General features: G+C 43.2%; 1 protein-coding gene across 6 annotated transcripts in view; it reads right to left on the reverse strand.

The window, feature by feature from the left end:
- Positions 1–20,285, reverse strand: part of ano1b (anoctamin 1, calcium activated chloride channel b) — a 122,270-nt gene that overhangs the window by 75,223 nt on the left and 26,762 nt on the right. For 4 of the 6 annotated variants that reach the window (XR_013844201.1, XM_080002094.1, XM_080002092.1 and 1 more), the window contains exons 1-3: positions 13,457–13,555; positions 13,112–13,229; positions 9,655–10,041 (exon numbers count right to left, since the gene is read on the reverse strand). Coding sequence is in view for 5 of the 6 variants with exons in the window: in XM_080002094.1 (XP_079858220.1) it covers positions 9,655–10,041; positions 13,112–13,216 (492 nt within the window). In the remaining variant the exon portion in view is untranslated. Of the gene's footprint in view, positions 1–8,719; positions 8,796–9,654; positions 10,042–13,111; positions 13,230–13,456; positions 13,556–20,285 lie in introns of those variants that run through there. The other 2 variants (XM_080002095.1, XM_080002093.1) reach the window with 2 other exon arrangements.

Consider the following 20,285-nt stretch of genomic DNA (forward strand, 5'->3'; position numbering starts at 1 on the left):
TATCCAAACCTGGAGTCCCTCAGTGCCCAGTCCTGGGGCCTCTGCTTTTCTTCCTGTACACTAAATCCCTTGGCGGTGTGATCTCCTCCCATGGCTTCTCCTCTCACTGTTATGCAGCAGGAGTAGAATACATATACTCAACTCTATCTCTTCTTTCTTCCCTCGGAAACCCATTAAGGGTGCCTCTCTACATGCGTATATGAGACACTAACACATGGATGTCTTAGCAGCACCTTAAGCTCAATCACAACAAGACACAACAGCCATTCTGCTCTGCCAACATCGCTGCTGCTATCCGCTCATGCAGATTTTCACTCTACAACATCCGCAGAATACGCCGGTTCCTCACAACAGAGACACTCGTCATGTCCTGTGTAGACAACTACAACGATCTTCTAGCCGAACTACTCGCCTGTTTCATCAGACCTCTACACTACCCCTTCAGTCTGAATGGCTTATTGTTGTTTCATATTTTTCGCCTATTAGGCTTAGGAAGATTTCGATTAAATAGTCAATAGACTCTATTGATTGCGATTTGATTTGATGTTATTTCATTGATTTTTTTTTGTTTGTATCCGCCAGGAAAAATCTGAGCATTGAAACAGTATAAGTGCAGTTTACAATGTTCTGAAACTGGAGCGGAGAAGGAGAGAGTGAGAGAGGGAGAGAGGAAGAGAGGGAGAGTGAGGAAGAGGGAGAGAGGGGAATGGGGAGAGAGGGGGCTCTCGCCCTCTCTGTTCAGGGATGTCGAGAAACCACTGTTAATCGGATCTCACTTCCCCGCTCTATATGAAAATATTGTGATTATAATATAGCAATATATAATATAATCTCATAGAGATACATTTTAATATATTTTTGTGGCAGTTTCTTCGACCACACGTCACCCAAATGGCGTTTTCAGGGCCCTCCGGCACAGAGACACAGAGAGAGGGCTAGGTGGAATTAGCCAGGAGCAGATAGAATGTCATGAAAGGGCTCCTTTCCTGAGTGTGTGTGTGGATGGGGGATTCAACCTGCTGCTCGTTAGCCCAACCAATGAGCACCTGGTATACAGGCACCCTGACCCAATTACATAGATCCAGGTCAGGCGTGGCTGCTCAAACCATTCCAACACCACACCACACCACACACCGCAAACACCAAACTAAGAACACAAATGAAACAAAATGTTTAAAGCAGACTCTGACACAGGGTTATTATACCTAAAGACGACAGACTCTGACACAAGGTTTGAATACCTTAACTAATAAAAACACCGGACTCTGAAACAGGGTTCCTATACCTTACACAAACAAATGAACAGGTCCCTTTCCAGAGGACCTGGTTGCCCCGAGCCTCTTCCCCAGGGGCGACGACAGACTACCCCCTCCTCCCTTCCAAAGCGTTGAGCCTCGGGTTGCTGCGCTGGCTGGTGAAGCGGTGGCTGGACTTGACTTTTGCAGGGGCAGCATGGAGGGGTGGCCTGGCTTCTGGCTGCTGGATGGTCCCAGCGGTGGCTGCTGGGCGAAAGAGCTAGCAGCAGATGGCTACCCATCATGGTTTCTGTAGCTGCTTCTCCCCCGGTCCTCTGCCAAACCCAAGGGGTGTTGATGCTGCCAGTCGGCAGGGGGTTGGTGCTGGGCTGCCTGTTGACCTGCTGGTGGCTCCAGGGCATCTTCGGACGTCCCTTCTGTGTACCTTTCCTGTGCCGGAGAGTCCCTGTTCAGGCGTCACCGAGGCAGTTTCTCCTACAACACGGCACCCAAGTGGGGTTTTCAGGGCCCTCCGACACAGAGGGCGATGGGTTGTAGACATCAGTTTATTGCAGAGAGAAGGCTAGGTGGAATTAGCCAGGAGCAGACAAAACATGAAGTGAAGGACGCCAAACTGATGTACAGAGACACAGTAGAGCTACAGATGGAGCAAAGGGACACCAGACGCTTGTGGCAGGGGCTGCGGACTATAGTGAACTACAAGAGCAGCTCCTCCCCCAGCCACGAGTGTGGACGTCTCCCTAGCTTACGAACTGAACTTCTTTTATGCATGGTTTGAGTCTGGCAAGAATACTGTTAGCTCGCCAGTTAATTGGAGTTACACCGCTGGGGATGAGCGCGCACTCTCAATATCTGAGCATGACGTCAGGAGGGCTCTGATGCGGGTGAATACCAGGAAAGTTGCTGGCCCAGATGGCATATCTGGACGAATACTGACGACTTGTGCAAAGCAGCTAGCCTCGGTGCTCACTACGACATTCAATGCCTCCCTGTCTAAATCAGTGGTCCCGTCCTGCTTCAAGAGATACACCGCCATTCCTGTCCCGAAGATCGCTTCTCGCTTCTCGTCCAGTGGCCCTCACCTCATTGGTCATGAAGTGTTTCGAGAGGCTGATTAAGGATTACATCTGCGCCTCCCAACCCCGCACCTTGGACCCACTGCAAATCCACAGATGACGCGGTCTCCCAGGTACTGCACACCACGCTCACGCACCTCGATGGTCGGAAGGGGGCCTATGTGAGATTGCTGTTCATCGATTATAGTTCAGCTTTCAATACCATAGTCACCACCAGACTGGCTGTCAAGCAGCAGGAGCTCGGACTGAACACTCCGCTGTGTGCCTGAATCCTGCACAGCCAGGCCCCAGGTGTTGGGTGGGAAGGCACATGTCCTGCACCCTCACGCTGAACACAGGATCCCCCCAGGGCTGCGTCCTCAGCCCCCTTCTGTACTCCCTGTACACACATAATGGCGATGAGAAGGCCTACCGTGAGGAGGTGACTGACCTGAAGGATGGTGAAGGATCATGAAGGAAACTCACCACCCCAACAACGAACTGTTCAAGCTACTGCGGTTGGGCCAGCGCAACCAATAAGCAACTGGTATGCAGCCACCCTGACCCAATCACCTAGATCCAGGCCAGGTGTGGCTGCTCAAACCATCCCATCCCCATACCACCCCACAATTTTCTTTCCTTAGTTTCTTATTTGTATGGACAATAAAAAACATGAATTTAATTCACAGAATTGTAGCAAGTTTTGTTTTATTTATTCACAAAAAAAATTTTTAATAGGTATAACATCGATTTCCTGTAGATTTTATGTTAACATAATCCATGTTTTTCCGAACAGAGCAAAGCTCGCACATTTAGCTCGGAAGCAGAGGGTACCGACTCAGTATTACAGAGTCTAACGGAAAGCAACAGCTGTAGCATCACTTTCTTTCATCACTTTCTCATCCATGTGAACAAGAGGGTGCAGGTAGTAGGTACCTCATCAACGACTGCTACAAGAACATGCAGAATAGATACTGAGTGAAACCAAAAGTTTATTATCAATCAATTCGGTGTTCTGTAAAAGCCTGGCGATCCACTTGGTGTATGTTTTTCTCTGATTAATCTGATATTTTTGATTTACACTAAAATTATCGTGTATATGCAGGAATTTTTTAAGTGGGGAAACCAACTAAAAATAAGCAATTGACACCTTTCCAATTACCAGAAGAGGCCTGGTAATGGCAAAGTTTATGACTTTCTGTGTTTTCTTCTGATGTGTCACATTTGAAGTCAAGAACGCATCAGAAAAGGGGTGTGTCATATTTCCAGTGTGATTGGGATAAAAAAAGCAGACAGCAGCATGGAGTATGGAACACCTGCAGTGTCTGATGCACCGGTGGGGAGCGAACACGCTCCTCCGGTTCAGAGGCCAGCTTGAGGCGGTGCTGGAGTGGAGCATAGGGGTACTCCGCTCCCTACGCAATGGTTGGAGTGGTCCCCGCCGAGCAGTCCCCACACCCAAAACATTTTATGGTCTCGCATGCAGGAAAAAAAGTCAATAACTTCTGATTTCGATTTTGGAGTCCAAATCAGATATGAAATGATCGAATGATGCACCGAAATTCCTGTGTATTTACCTGCCAACGTCATGAAAATGGCTGAAAATAAGTGCATCTACCATGACTATTGCAAAGTCAATTATCCTGAGAATGAATGCCGAGTGTAGCCTTACCCATTGAAGGCAAAAGCCAGATGTTAGCGGGTGTTAGCTGGTTTTTGGTGCAGTGGAAAAGAGATTTGAGTAATTCTAGAGCTCAAGCTAGCAGGGGCCTTCATTTGTCTGGTCAGATAATCCGCAGTGTAGTGTGACTAATGATGAATTTCCTTCTGAGCTCTTGCTTTATTTACCCTGGGAAAAGGAAGAGCTCAGAATTTGAGAGGAAGGCTGGAATTCCGCTAGAGGATAAGATTAAAGAGGCTAGTAAAACGGCTAGCAGAAGAGTACTCAATATAAAAGTGAGCTCAAAAGATTCAAAAAGTTAAAGAAAAGGTCAAAGAAAGTCACTTTCACCCCTAATTTTTTTCAAACAGAAAATAGCAGAGCCCGTAGTTATAGAACGTAACGTATCATCAACACCATTGCAATTATTATAAAACAAAGAAGATTATCATCTACACTAGGCTGGTAGGTACTGTTAATAATGGAGATGAGAAGAAACATTGCATAGCTAAAAAAAACTGACGAGACTTGCACAAAACTCACTTTCTCACTCTGAAAACTACTCACAAGCACACATTCACCAAAACTCATTCTTCCATCCTATAGGCCAAATCACAATGTGTCTATTGTGAAACCTACATATGGGGGGGGTCCACTGCCAAAATAGCTGATGCTAGGCAAAACACAGAGCCCACTGATCCTCTTTTTCTGTGTTACAGAGAATCCCTGTAGGTAGCCTCCTCTGTAGTGTAAATAGAGTGGGAAGGAGTGTTTGGCAATGCTTTTTTTTCTATCTACACTGCAAAACACAAAAGATAAGATAAGATAAGATAAGATAAGATTAAAAATAGATAAGATAGTACTTTATTTATCCCCCGAAGGGGAAATTCAAGCGTTGCAGCAGCTCAATGGGAAACATGTAGTACAGAGCAACAGAAGCAAAAGCAGGAGAATGTACATAGTAACACATGAACACATAAACACAAAAAACAATACAACAATATATATAATTATATATATATATATGTACCGTGGGGCAAAAAAGTATTTAGTCAGCCACCAATTGTGCAAGTTCTCCCACTTAAAAAGATGAGAGAGGCCTATTATTTTCATTATAGGTACACTTCGACTACGAGAGACAAAATGAGGAAAAAAAACCCAGAAAATCACATTGTCTGATTTTTAAAGAATTTATTTGCAAATGATGGTGGAAAATAAGTATTTGGTCAATAACAAAAGTTCATCTCAATACATTGTTATATACCCTTTGTTTGCAATGACAGAGGTCAAGCGTTTTCTGTAAGTCTTCACAAGGTTTTCACACACTGTTGCTGGTATTTTGGCCCATTCCTCCATGCAGATCTCCTCTAGAGCAGTGATGTTTTGGGCCTGTCTCTGGGCAACACGGACTTTCAACTCCCTCCAAAGATTTTCTATGGGGTTGAGATCTGGAGACTGGCTAGGCCACTCCAGGACCTTGAAATGCTTCTTACGAAGCCACTCCTTCGTTGCCCGGGCAGTGTGTTTGGGATCATTGTCATGCTGAAAGACCCAGCCACGTTTCATCTTCAATGCCCTTGCTGATGGAAGAAGGTTTTCACTCAAAATCTCACGATACATGGCCCCATTCATTCTTTCCTTTACACGGATCAGTCGTACTGGTCCCTTTGCAGAAAAACAGCCCCAAAGCATGATGTTTCCACCCCCATGCTTCACAGTAGGTATGGTGTTCATTGGATGCAACTCAGCTTTCTTTCTCCTCCAAACACGACAAGTTGAGTTTTTACCAAAAAGTTCTATTTTGGTTTCATCTGACCATATGACACTCTCCCAATCCTCTTCTGGATCATCCAAATGCTCTCTAGCAAACTTCAGATGGGCCTGGACATGTACTGGCTTAAGCAGGGGAACACGTCTGGCTCTGCAGGATTTGAGTCCCTGGTGGCATAGTGTGTTACTGATGGTAGCCTTTGTTACTTTGGTCCCAGCTCTCTGCAGGTCATTCACTAGGTCTCCCCGTGTGGCTCTGGGATCTTTGCTCACTGTTCTTGTGATCATTTTGACACCAGGGGGTGAGATCTTGCGTGGAGCCCCAGATCGAGGGAGATTATCAGTGGTCTTGTATGTCTTCCATTTTCTAATAATTGCTCCCACAGTTGATTTCTTCACAACAAGCTGCTTACCTATTGCAGATTCAGTCTTCCCAGCCTGGTGCAGGTCTACAATTTTGTTTCTGGTGTCCTTTGACAGCTCTTTGGTCTTGGCCATAGTGGAGTTTGGAGTGTGACTGTTTGAGGTTGTGGACATGTGTCTTTTATACTGATAATGAGTTCAAACAGGTGCCTTTAATACAGGTAACGAGTGGAGGACAAAGGAGCCTCTTAAAGAAAAAGTTACAGGTCTGTGAAAGCCAGAAATCTTGCTTGCTTGTAGGTGACCAAATACTTATTTTACAGAGGAATTCACCAATTAATTCATTAAAAATCCTACAATATGATCTCCTGGATTCTTTCCCCCCATTCTGTCTCTCATAGTCGAAATGTACCTATGATGAAAATTACAGGCCTCTCTCATCTTTTTAAGTGGGAGAACTTGCACAATTGGTGGCTGACTAAATACTTTTTTTGGCCCACTGTATACTGTATATATATATACAGTATATATATACAGTACATATATATATATATATATATATATATATATATATATATATATATATATATATATACACACAGGTACTCCTCCTAACGACCTCCCAGTTTAACGACCGTTCGGCCTTACGACCAGCTATACCATACAATACCCAGCATGCGTACTGTGTGCGCAGCGCCTCAGCGTCAAGCATCTCACCAGCATCACCATTCTTAGTCTCAGTCTCATTCCCGCAGTAGGTCAGTATTCACTACACAAGTGTTCGCAATTGCCACGCCTCCTTACCGTGAAATAACACGAGTCCTTGCTTATCGACCAATTCGCTTAACGACCTGGTTGTAGGAAGGGAACTCGGTGGTTAAGTGAGGAGTACATGTATATATAAACTACTCACAAAAAGTTAGGGATATTTGGCTTTCGGGTGAAATTTATGGAAAATGTAAAATGTTCACGCTACAGTGATATTATATGATGAAAGTAGGGCATTTAAGTAGAAGCATGCAATGGTGATTTCCTCATCTCAAACAATTTATTGAAACAAAAGCCAACAACAGCGGTTGGTATACCACAACAAAAAATGTCAGTGTCTCAATAACTTGTCATGTGCCCTTGAGCATCAAGTACAGCTTGTCAACAACATCTCATGCTGTTCACAAGTCGACTTATTGTCTGCTGAGGCATGGCACCCCACTCTTGTTGAAGGGCGGCCCTCACGTCATTGAGGTTCTGGAGTACAGAGTTACGAGCCTCTACACGGTGACTCAGCTGATCCCATAGGTTTTCTATGGGATTCAGGTCTAGAGAAAGTGCAGGCAACTCCATTTGAGGCACCCCAGTCTCCAGCAGCCGTTCCCTAATGATGCAACCTCGATGAGCTGGAGCATTGTCGTCCATGAAGATTAAATTAGGCCTGTGTTGTTCATGCAGGGGCACAATGACTGGATTAATGATGTTATTCAGGTAGTATGGGCTTGTCACTGTACCTTTCACAAAGTGTAGGGCAGTTCTTTATTGACTAGACACACCTGCCCACACTGTAACACCACCACCACCAAAGGCTCGTCTGGTGACAACAGTGGCTGATGCATAGCGCTCTCCTTGATGTCTCCAACATCGTTGGCGGCCATCATTTCTGCTCAACGTGAATCAACTTTCATCAGACAACAGCACTGAGGCCCACTGGTCCCTCGTCCAGCGTAAATGCTCCCTGGCCCATGCAAGATGATGATGCCTGTGCCTGGTGGTGTGGTCAGGTACCCTTGCAGGTCGTCTAGCACGCAGACCATGCTGATGTAAACGGGTTTCGAATGGTCTGACGTGACACTTGGGTGCCTCTCACCTCCCTTCAATGTGGCTCGAGTTGAGTGGCATTCATCATCCGGTTCCGCAGGGCACTGTTCACAATGAAGCGGTCATCAGTGTGGGATGTGGCCAAAGGACGTCCACTTCTATGCCTTTCTGTGACTCTTCCAGTCTCTCTGTATCTCTGTTGCAGCCTGCTGATGACACTCTGTGACACTCTAAGCTCAGTGGCCACTTCCCTCTGAGAACATCCTGTTTGAAGCCTTGCAATGGCGAGGTACTGTTGATCAATTGTTAGGTGTCGTCTTGGTCTCATGATGTCAAAATGTGAACAGCATGATGAAGAGGACTGTTTAAATACCAATTCTAATTGAACCAGGAAATGTATTGGTCGATTCATGGATCAAACACCTGTTAGAGTTACCCTTGTTAGAGAACAGCAAGTTGTGCAAAAAGTACTGAGACATTGAACAGTTGGACATGTGCATTCAAAAAATTTGAGAAGGTCAAATTAAGTTCACCTGTAAAGGTAATAGTGCATTTTAGGTTCATCCTGAAATTTCACCCGAAAGCCGAATATCCCTAACTTTTTGTGAGTAGTGTATATATGTGACCCACCTTCGATTTTAGGTACTTTTGGTGCCGTTTCAACTTTTTTTTTATTTTTTACTGCAATAAAGTGGAGAATCAGAGCTTAAAAACAAGGTTTCACTTGTGTGAATCAAGCAAATATTTTTAAAGCAATGGCTTGTTAATGACGAGGGTGCAGCATACTGTGTTTCTGAGATAATCACCTTCAAAGTTTTCTGAAGGCTCCACTTCTTGTTCATGGAAGTGACGTCAGCTTTCCTTATTCTCGTGTTACGCCACCTACACAACAATGAATCGAGGTGTGTGTATAAAACACGTAAGATTTAAAGGCTGAACTCTATCAAAACTGTTTCACATTCGGTCTTCACCTGGACGGTCGCTTTAAAGGAAACGACAGATCGGCGTTCGCACTGTTCAGCGTGAACAGTGTTTCCCCATGTAATCTAATGGGAATATTTAACTCCATGGTTTAACATTTACCTACTATTTATAAATCAAACTCAGCTTTGAAGATACATTGAGAGATAAAAAAAAACACAAAAGAACACAAATTTGGAAAAATCTAATTTTCCTTATAGAAAGGTTAATTCAAGTTATTTGGTGGCTCGTGGTGATTTTAGAAATGCGCGACAATGTGGGTTTTGCTGCAGTGGGTCACATACTGTATATATTAGCTTCTTCTATATTAGCCTGGAATTGTATGTGTGATTATTCAGTTAGCTTTGAAAAAATACTTTGGAAAAAAGCTAATTTTAGGAAAATTAAATAGAAAATAAATTTGCTTTGTTTAAGAGGTCAACTTTTGAAGAAAATTCAAGAAAACGTTATTGCTTGATTGCATGACAGTTTGATTTTAAATATACAATGATTAGTGGATTGTTTGACTTTTATGAGACTTTCTTTGCTTAATTTCTTTGCTTTAATTCAAGTATTTATCTCTCTATATATATATATATATATATATATATATATATATATACATACATATATATAAGATATATATATAGATATAGATATAGACATCGATATAGATAGTATGATATATATAGCTATATATAGATATACGTATGTGTGTCTTTTTTCAAATCAATTTTTGATCATTTTGAAGATTGGTCAGAGACAGCTTACAGAAACTCACATCCTCATCTTTCTCTAGCTCCAGCCCCATGTCTCGGAGGTTCCTCTCAAATTCCTCCCTCCTGGATCTTTTGTCGTCCTCCTGATAATCCAGGCTGTCGCTCTGGAAACCCAGCTCCTCGTCTGCGGCCCCCGGGCAAGGTGAGGACATTGGGTAGTCTGAGTGCCGACTGTTCTCCTGTGGGGCCGGGCGCATGCGGGCACCTCTGCGAAGGCTGCGGGCGAAGGCGTTGTCAGTAAGCAGCCTTGAGGGCTGGAGGCTGTAGCGCCCCCCGCTGGGCCTTTTGACATGGTAGGTTAGGATGTAGTCCACACGCCGCTGGCCATCCTGGAAGTAGAGCCCGTGCTGGCATTGCGTATTCTCCTCTGGCGTCAGGGCCTTCAGCAGCTGGCAGGGGGCACAGAGAGAGAGACAGGGAGGGACGGGCATTTAGGATGGAAAGGGACACAGCCACAGCCAAGTTGATGGGATGTGTGTGTGTGTGTGTGTGTGTGTGTGTGTGTGTGTGTGTGTGTGTGTGTGTGTGTGTGTGTGTGTGTGTGTGTGTGTGTGTGTGGGGGTATGTGTGTGTGTGTATGAATGTGTGTGTGCGTGCGCACGTGCATGAGAGGTTTGGTTTCGTCACTCTTTGTGTGCAGGATTAAGAACAACGGGGCAAACAATCACATGCATAGTGGTGAGTGTGCTGAGGGCACTGTGTGTGTGTGTGTGTGTGTGTGTGTGTGTGTGTGTGTGTGTGTGTGTGTGTGTGTGTGTGTGTGTGTGTGGATGTGTGGGGTTAAAGGCATAAGTTTTCTTTTTTGTCATGACTGTGATATTCTATAATACAGTGGTACCTCGACTTCCGACTGTAATTCGTTCTAAAAAACTCTTTTGTTAAAACAGTCGCATGTCGAAGCAATTTTTCCCATATAAATTGAAATCATGAAGGGTGAAAATAAACAAAAGACAGCACAAACACAGTAAATATGAAAAATATATTTATAAGCCACAAACTATGTGCACACACGATGTAGGTTGCCCGCTGACTGACTGCTGACTGGCCGCCGACGCGCCAACTGCAAATTTCCACGGTCGTATCTTGGAGCAGTCGGTCGCAAGTCGATACAAATTTTCGCGACTATCGCTACTCGTATCTTGGATTAGTCGTAAGTAGATGCAGTCGTAAGTCGAGGTACCACTGTACAATTATTAATATTAAATTACCGCTCAGCCAAATCAGTGCGATTTGGCTGAGCGCACATGCGACTGTCAAATGCGTATCAAACGCTATGTCTTTACAGAAGTTTGTTTCTTTTAGATTATTGTATTTATTTCATATTTATGGGTCACACTGTGAGTAAACGTCTCGAATATTCTGTTCATTTGTAACAAAATGCAAATTATTAATGGCTCTGTCATGAACTACGTTGCATATATCTCAAGGGAGTGTATGAGACAGATAGTGGTGGGCACATGGGGGGATTGTTCCGCAGTTAGTGCTGGTATAGTGAGGTCAGTGATATCGTCAATCATAGAGGTCAGTCAATTATAGTGCCTCCAAGCAGCAATAGGGCTCTGCAGCTACTCACGAGCCCCACTACCACAGACATCCCACAATGGCAAGACCATTCCAAGCCCAAAGCACCGCAGCCGCAGAAGATCCCTGAACCTGGAGAGAAGCCAAGAGCCCACAGAGAAACACCCACACACGTCCTCAAGACACGCAACCAGTTCCCAAATACACAAGATGAACCTGCTGCACCCCTGAAGCATACACACAACCTACCTTCATGCTCAGGCATAAAACGCACAAGCAAGTGCAGAACGTGGGCCAAGTACGCACCTACGCACCCACGTAACCAAATGCATGCCTATAGCAAGCCACGTAACAGATGCAAGGCCAACGGCAACCCTAGGTACAGCCTACCCACACCTATGATGGTGACAAACAAACAAACAAATAAACAAAGCAAGCTTTGCTAAAATGTTGTCAAAAATGTGCAAACCTATTCTTTAAGTGGTGATAAATAGAAGTAACGGCAAAAGACCACAAATAGATTAGGCTTCAACATATTGTGAATATTTTCCACGTAGATGACTTTGTCATGAACAAACTGTTAAGGACCTGCATAACACTGGGACAAAGAGAAGGTACATACAATTACATTTCAAGGCCATCATAGGCATGAAATGTAAATCTACAGGGTCACTGCACAGACACAAGTCCGCACAATAGTTTTTGCTGTAATCTGAGTAGTCTAGCCTGCCTATGTTTCAAAACTGGATGAACCAGATGGTCCTACTCAAATCCACACAAACATGGGAAGTCCTTGCAATCTTCCTGGCAGGAGTTCATTGCTCCATTTTCGACTTTTAATCTTGAAATCACAAGTTTACTTCAACACTATGCTATCCCTGACCCAAGACAGGATTCCTTAAATCGGCCATTATATTTTGGTTCAATGAACAATCTATTTGACTGTGACTAAAAAATAAATGGTTTCACTCTCCTGAAAAAAACCCAGCTACGACTATCTCATGTCACAGTAGTCTACTTACCGAGGCATCATCATTTAAAAACATATCTGTTGGCTAAACAGAATGTTTATGCAAGAGATAACAAGGGTATTTGTAAAATAATTCTATTTTTCTACTTGCCAGAAGTTAAAGTAAAATGGACTATGGCATAAAACTGAACAGCCTACATAACATCACAACAACACTCATAGAGAAAAAAATGGGCCACCTCATAAGGCAACATGATTGTGGATTAAATGAGAATTACAATTTCATTGATTGGAATTGAGATCACGATTCTCTCACGGTTCTTTGCGACAGATAAATATAGACACATGCATATACAGTATAACACTCCCCATGAAAAACTAATTCAGGGAAATTAGGAAAAACGAATATACACATACACTTCACATTATGTAGTGAGATGCACAGCATGATGCAGCTTGCTATATATTTTTTTAATTTGCTTGTAAGAAGATCTGGCCTCCTGTAGGAATCAGATTGCATGGAGGAATAAATCGCTTTTGCGATTGAATGCGATTAATCTTGCAGCCCTACCATCATTGCAACTCATGTGTAACTAATTGAACTCACTCTTTAGTGGTCAAGTTTATCTAAAATATGCTGTAGCATTGGTATGCTGTTACACCACAAATAATGAAATGTACTTTTGTACCTACATTTTTCCTCCAAATTTCATTGAAAAACTCCAATGACAATAAATGTGTAATTTTTATTTATCACACGGATGAGGAGTAAATATTTTATTTTGTAAAATGGATCAATGAACTTGTGGTTTCCTTACCAAGTGCAAGAATGAACCGCAACTCCACCACACAGCGTAGACTGAAATTTTGCACAAAATAACAAAGCATCCAATACTGTAAAACCTACATTCTTCTTTTCCCTCTGACTTTTCCTTCCCTCCCCGTCTTGCTCTGGATATCACACTCACTTGAAACTTGCCATGGAGGACGATGTCCTGAAGGAAATGTGCTGGCTGTCGCTCGGCGCAGGAGGCTGGAAGGCAGCCAGGAGTCTCTTCTCCTTCATTTGCCATTTTCCCATAACAGCTGACAGAGGGATAGAGGTATATATATATATATATATATATATATATATATATATATATATATATATATATATATATGTGTGTACCGATGGAAAATGGAGGCATTGGGGAGAGAGCTGCAGAATATTATCGATACTTCCAAAAATTCTATTGTATTCTTGTTCTTATCTGTTAAAATACAGTTTTCATCTGCACTGTCTACATTGTCTGAAGACATTCCAAATTTACCTTTTCTCAGCTGTCTCTTGTGTCTTCTAGCTCTCGTTTTTGACTGAATCTCTTCTCTTTTTCTGTCTCTTTCTCTTTCTCCCTCTCTCTCTATATCTCTCCCCCTCTCTCTCTCTCTCTCTCTCTCTCTCTCTCTCTCTCTTACTCAAGTGTGTGTGCGCAAGTTTTTGTTTCAGAATGCCACAGTCTTGTTACTTGAGAAGTGGTTGCGGAGGCCAAATCTAAACTTAGACAACGATGAAGCTGTGATACATATGTGTGGTGTGCTCTCCTCACCCCACCCAACCTCCTAATTGCTAAGAACAACCCCAGCAAAGCTACTCAAACTTCCTACAGGGTTTACTGTATTTCTCTCCGTCTCCCATCCCCTTCTCTCGGACTATGCAGTGCCAGCAGCTGCTAATCACTGCGGGGTCGAGGTTAAGATGCATTACATGTCAGAGCAGAGTAAACACTGCTCAGGGAACCGTATCATTTCCCAAGAGCCCTCTCATAGCGCAGAATGACTCAGGAGCTTGTTTGTGTGTCGGAGTGTCAGAGAAAGAGAGGGGGAGGAAGAGAGAGAATTTTCAGACAATCTTTTTTTTCTCCTTTTTGTTCCCACAGTGTACATGTGCAAAGAAATCCAATGAGAAAGTCTCGCCACTAACTGATGGAATGGCAAATTCCGGAAGCTAAGGTTCTCAATGTTATGCAGAACACCCCCCATAGACATTTTCTCTACAGGCTGATCCAATCACACTTAAACTGCGTTCCTTGGTTCTTGACCACTGATTCAGGGAATAGAATTCTCACAATAATTAATAAAGATTCACTCGCTGCCAGAATGACCATCCCCCAAGTTATTGAAAAGATGTGTTCCCTGTGAAGTAATTGCTTGCAATTCTTGCATCACTCGTCTCTAAAGCTGCTTTCACACATGGACTCCGGACAATGTCCAGATAATGTCCGGACGTGATTATCCAGACATTGTCAGGAGTTACCCTTTCACACCTGTAGCAAAAAAAAATGGAGATTGTCGGTGTCAGACGCATTTACACTACCTGGAAATAATCTGTTTGGTTAAGACGAGGGGCGGAGCCTGAGTAGAGCATGCAAGAGGCAGGACATGATGCAATGACGCTGCAGAGTTTTACAGCACACCCAAGATAGAAGACGAGGCTACAGACTTATCAGTAGTTGGGCTTTTTTTGCATTTGGTACTCATACATGTATTTGGATGTATCCACAATACAAACAAGAGTGGAAAGAAATAATTAAAAAAGCAGAAAGGAGAACGCAACAGCTACATTCAGTGCGCGAAGATCCGCACAAAGGTAAATAACTGGTGCATGATAGAGATGTCATCAACATGATGCTCAATGCTGGAGAATGGTCTGCCAATGCGGCCCCACATTGTCTCCACCATTGATATTGAGTACCTGACTGTTTAGCTTATTGTTTAGGAGTAATAAAATAACATGATATTTTTCCAACCAAACGCTCAGGTTTTCCAGCATTGGGAGTTGGTGGGGATCATTTGAGTGATGCAGATGTTCATCGCGTCTCCTCTGGTATTTCAATTTATATTTATTATTTTTTTATATTAATATTAAATTCCTTCTCCCATTTTCCATTAATGTATTTTGTTGAGAGACCCCTTGACAGTAAAATACCTTGGTTTAGTGGGCCAATGATTCTTCTAATACCTCCGGATTTATAGGCATCAATGAAGATCCACAACACCGTTGATGGTAGACCTTTCACTTCCTTCTGAAAGTAATTTTGGACCTGCATATACCTATACAATTTTAATCTCATCAAAAAATAAATCAATAAATAAATACTAACAACACAATTATATTCTGATTTGCTAATCTCACAAGTCCATATTTTCTACTCAGAGTCTCAAAGCGCTCAAGATCCCAGTCATTTGTAATAAGGCACATTGATGTGATATCATCCCATGTCCATTGTCTGTATCTACTGTATAGTCTATTGCCGTTGGCATAATGTCAGGATCGTATGCAGGCCAAATCAGTCATTTAAGCTCTGTATATATTGGGGATTGTTTCAAACTCAACCAGGTTTTTGATTGATTGCAGCCTGATACAGATTGTAGGGGCGTATCTATTAGTGACAGCTCTTTTCATTTGGCCCCATATTCAGAATGACACCAGTAGCCAAGGGGTCTGAGCTGTGTTGCCAGATAGTAGTGTCACAGCCCCAGCCGTGCCTTCCTGCCTCTTTATGTCTCTCCTCCTTCTCCCTCTTGTATCTAGTATGTATATTGTGGACAGTCAGGTAATTTCCTGGCTTTCTGTCCTGTTTGGCCAAAATACAATGCTCACCCGTAGCTGTGGGGAGACTGGTGAGCAAAATTTCTGAATCTAAGACCCCACCCCCTAGGTTGCAGGCCCAAGCTACCCTGTGCCACAACATTCCATTATTAGCTTTGGTCGATTCCAGTGCCGAGTTTTCTCGACTCGCCTTAAGTCTCCCAGTCCGGCATCTCTGTGAAACCCCTTGATTGTCCCATGAACGTTGGTGCTATTGATCGTAGCGTTCTGGCGCAGGTCACACACCAGACCGAACCACTGCTGATCATATTGTCTGAGAACCAACGAGAATACATTCATTTTTTCCTCACCTCACACCCCCCTGGTCATTGGACACCCCTGGCTCGGACTGCACAACCCTCACGTCGATTGGTCCGCCAAAAAGATCGTTGGGTGGAGTTCCCTATGCCATTCTAAATGTCTGTGTTCTGCTCTTCCCCCTGTTCCCACCGATGTCTCTGTCTCTCCTGTTACTCTGGACCTGTCTGTTGTACCTCCTGAATATCATGATTGAGGGGAGGTGTTCAGTAAAGAGCAGGCGCTCTCTCTGCCACCCCATCGCCCGTACAACTGTAACTGATCTACCGCCTGGTGGCTCCCTGCCCTCCAGTCGTCTCCACAACCTGTCCCGTCCTGAGCGTGAAACCATGGAGAGGTACATCACCAAGTCTCTCTACAGGTATCATCCGACCTTCTTCTTCTCCAAAATCTATCCAAAAACAATACTAGTGCTGCTTATTCTGAGAAAAGGTTTACTGCCTGTGCTATTCAGTTGTTTGATACTATGAAAACAATTCCCTATTGGAAGTCACAAAAGTGTAAAAATTATTTCATGTAATTTTCAGGGTTATGGTTAGGGTTACCCTAACCCTTCATACCTTATACAACACCATACAATAAATGACCACTGTACTTTAATCCAGCTGTCTTTATGGGCTCAGCTATTGTGTTCATGTATTTTGAATCCTTTGAAACCTTTAATTTAGAATATAATATATCATATAAATATATAGTCACAAAAATCACAAAAAATATGAATTTGAAAAAGTAAAATTACTCTCATCAAATTAGATTTTTAATTTTAAAAACTCTCACCTGACCTCACAAAACCAAGGTACTTGGCATTGATCAAGGCTTTGAGAATAAAAAAAGAATAGAAATCGGGAGATGTCTTACCTACTTCAATGTTTTTGGGGACCCTTGACAGACATCATGCGTTATTTTTCTTAACCAGTTTAATGTACGATAGAATGACCAAATAAGTTAATTTTCCCCCATTGAAAGCACACCAGGAAACTGTCTTCCACAACTGTTTAGTTTGTGACCCAAGATCGGGGAAACCTTCTGCGCAGTCCCTCATTCTATCCTGACATTTCAATCGCTGGAGTCTTACATAACACTCGTCTCTCACATCCGGGCTGGAATGGTATTTTTAGACATTAAGAGCAAAAAAGGGAAAGAAAAAAAGCAGGGACCTTGTAGAGCCCAGGCTCACCACGCTCCCAGGGGAAAACATATGTCTTAGTCGACACTGGGAGCAGGAAGTGGGGATGAGAGGTCACCTCTCACAGGAAACGCCAGGATGCCATCTGCCTCTCTGCAGCTCTGCAGCACTGTTCAGTTATGTCAGCTGGATGACAAAACGGACAAAAGTTATGGACTCACTGCAATCTGTTGGCCAGCTCTAGCCAACATTTCACATTGAAAACTGTTCTGCCTGACAAAAAGCTTAAATAACCGGCAAGTAGTTCAACATAACAATTTGCCACACCACCTTATAACACATGCCATAATACATCAGCCGTTTGCCAAATACGGCTTGGAACAAGAGCTTGAAATGTTAACCTTTTGGTAATAAAATACTGTATTTAACATGTGAATTTCATTGAATTACAACAAATAACAAAGTTGAAAGAAAATTATATGCATGATAAGTTTAGCTTTTAATAAGGTACTATTCTGATTTGAATACTAAACATTTTATACTAAGGCTTCTCGAGGATTTCATGAAATGAGGCGTAACTTGCAGAGAACATTGTCAGAAACCTCAACGGCGCAACATGGTCCTACGCCCTTATGGGCAGACCAATCCCTATTGCTCTATCTGCTTTGCTCACTGCTTGCTGCCTGCTTAGCAGTCGAGCCCAAGAAACCAAACTCAAACGATGCTAAATAGATAAAAATGATTTAAAATTAAATCTAAGAGTTGTGGCTCCCAAGGCACTGCTCAGGAAGGTTGGAGATCTGGGATGGTTGTTGATGGCTGCTCTATCTTCCCACCCCCCGAAGTACGCAACCTAGTCGTCATCTTTGATTCAACCCTTTCATTTCACTCACACATACTAAGCCCTGGCAGCACATCACCCCCCCCTCATCCATTTCCATTGGCTCCCTGTCAAATCCCGTATTTCATACGAAAACCTACTATTAACCTACAAATCCCTCCACGCCCTTGCCCCGCAGTACATAATAGACCTCCTCCACCCCTACCCCCTGTGCCGGAAGCTGCTGTCCTCGGACACGGGTCTGTTCTCCACACCCCGCATGAGGCTACGAACCTTTGGGGAGAGACCCTTCAGTGTGGCAGCCCCCACCCTCTGGAACTCTCTCCCCACTGACATTCAAAATGCACCATCCCTGGCCACCTTCAAAAGCCTCCTCAAAACCTACCTGTTCAACGAGGCCTACTGCCCCTGACCCTTTTTTCTGTTCTTTATTTATTTCAATTTGTCTATCCTGTCTTGTTTTGTTTTTTGTTTTTCCATTGTAAAGTGTCCTCAGGTTTGTGAAAGGTGCTATATTAATCCCAGTTATTATTATTATTATTATTATTATTATTATTATTATTATTATTATTAGTAGTAGTAGTAGTAGTAGTAGTAGTAGTAGTATTAGTATTAGCATTAGTATTAGTATTATTAGTATTATTATTGTCAGAAATATCATTAACAATGAATGATTTCCAATCGAGGAGTACCATCTATAGAATATGTCATATATCACATATTGTAACTTTGATTTTCTGAAACAGGGTTGTAGAAATACTTAATTTCACAGTATGGTTAATTTCAATACGGAGCCCAACAGTGTGAAGTGGAGTAGCATGCTGAGTCTGAAATCATGTACTACATACAACATATCATTCATTGTACTTTAGATTCAAGATTGAAGAGATTCAAGGGGTTTATTTGTCACATACATATACATACGTTCATACATATAGTGTGCAGTGAAATGTCATTGCATCGCACCCGGAGATTATGTACAAGAGTTTCTAAACCGAACATAATAGCTAACCTAATTTCTACCTAGCTAAATAACTGAAACTAACTGATTCCTAAAATCTAATGCAGTTAGCGAATAGTAATATAATAATAATAATCTAATATAATTTAAATAAAATGAAATAAACATTGACTCAAAAAGGTAATACAGAGTGGGGGTACAAAATAAAAGTAATGGGGATAAAGTTATGGGATAATACTGAAGAAATAAAGGGAATAGAGGCAATTTGTAGATACAGATATGTGCAGTAAAGTGCATGTGAATAAAGTGTGTATGGAGATATACAGTATAGTATACAACAGCAGTACCCAACAGAACAGCAATACAGTGCAGTATGCAGTAACCCAGAACAATGATACAGTAATTTGCAGTACAGTATGCTACATATAAGTATATAAGTACAGTAAGGCAGTGGGGCCTACGTGAGGGTCTCAGTGCTTTTTGTTAGGACCCCTGGTGAGTTCAGCATTGACAGTCCTCATGGCTTGCGGGAAGAAACTCAGTCTCATTCTCTCTGTCCTTGCTGTGGGGCTACAGAGGCGCTTGCCTGACAGCAGCAGCTGGAACAGTCCATTTTTGGGGTGATGAGGATCCTTCATGATCCTGCGAGCTCTGCTACTACACCTCCTGGTGTATAAGTCCTGCAGGGGAGGGAGGGTAGTTCCAGTGGTACGTTGGGATGAATGCACCAACCTCTGCAGGGCCCGCCTGTCCTGAGCAGTACAGTTCCCAAACCAGGCAGTGATATTGCCTGTCAGAATGCTCTCCACTGCTCCAGAGTAGAAGGACTTCACCGAGAACCGGAATTTCTTCAGCTGCCTGAGGTGGTAAAGACAATGCCTCGCCTTTCTCACCGGAGCCCCATTAATCACCAACGGTGTATGCGTCCTTGTTTGTAATCCCCTCCTAAAGTCCACAATCAGCTTCTTAGTTTTGTTGACGTTCAGGAGGAGGCTGTTGTCCTGGCACCAGAGAGACAGATCAGCCACCTCCTTGCAGTAGGCCTTCTCATCGTCGTCGTTGATCAGGCCCAACACAACGGTGTCATCAGCAAACTTGATAATGGTCTTGGAGATGAGGAAGCAGCCCTGGGGGGGATCCTGTTTTCAGGGTGAGGGTGCTGGACATGTGCCTCCTCACCCTAACCACCTGGGGGCGGGCTGGGAGGAAGTCCAGGATCCAGGCACACAGCGGAGTGCTCAGTCCTAGCTCCTGCAGCTTGACAG

Source organism: Zeus faber (genome assembly GCF_960531495.2).
Source record: "Zeus faber genome assembly, chromosome: 6".
In the NCBI taxonomy this organism is placed as follows: domain Eukaryota; kingdom Metazoa; phylum Chordata; class Actinopteri; order Zeiformes; family Zeidae; genus Zeus; species Zeus faber.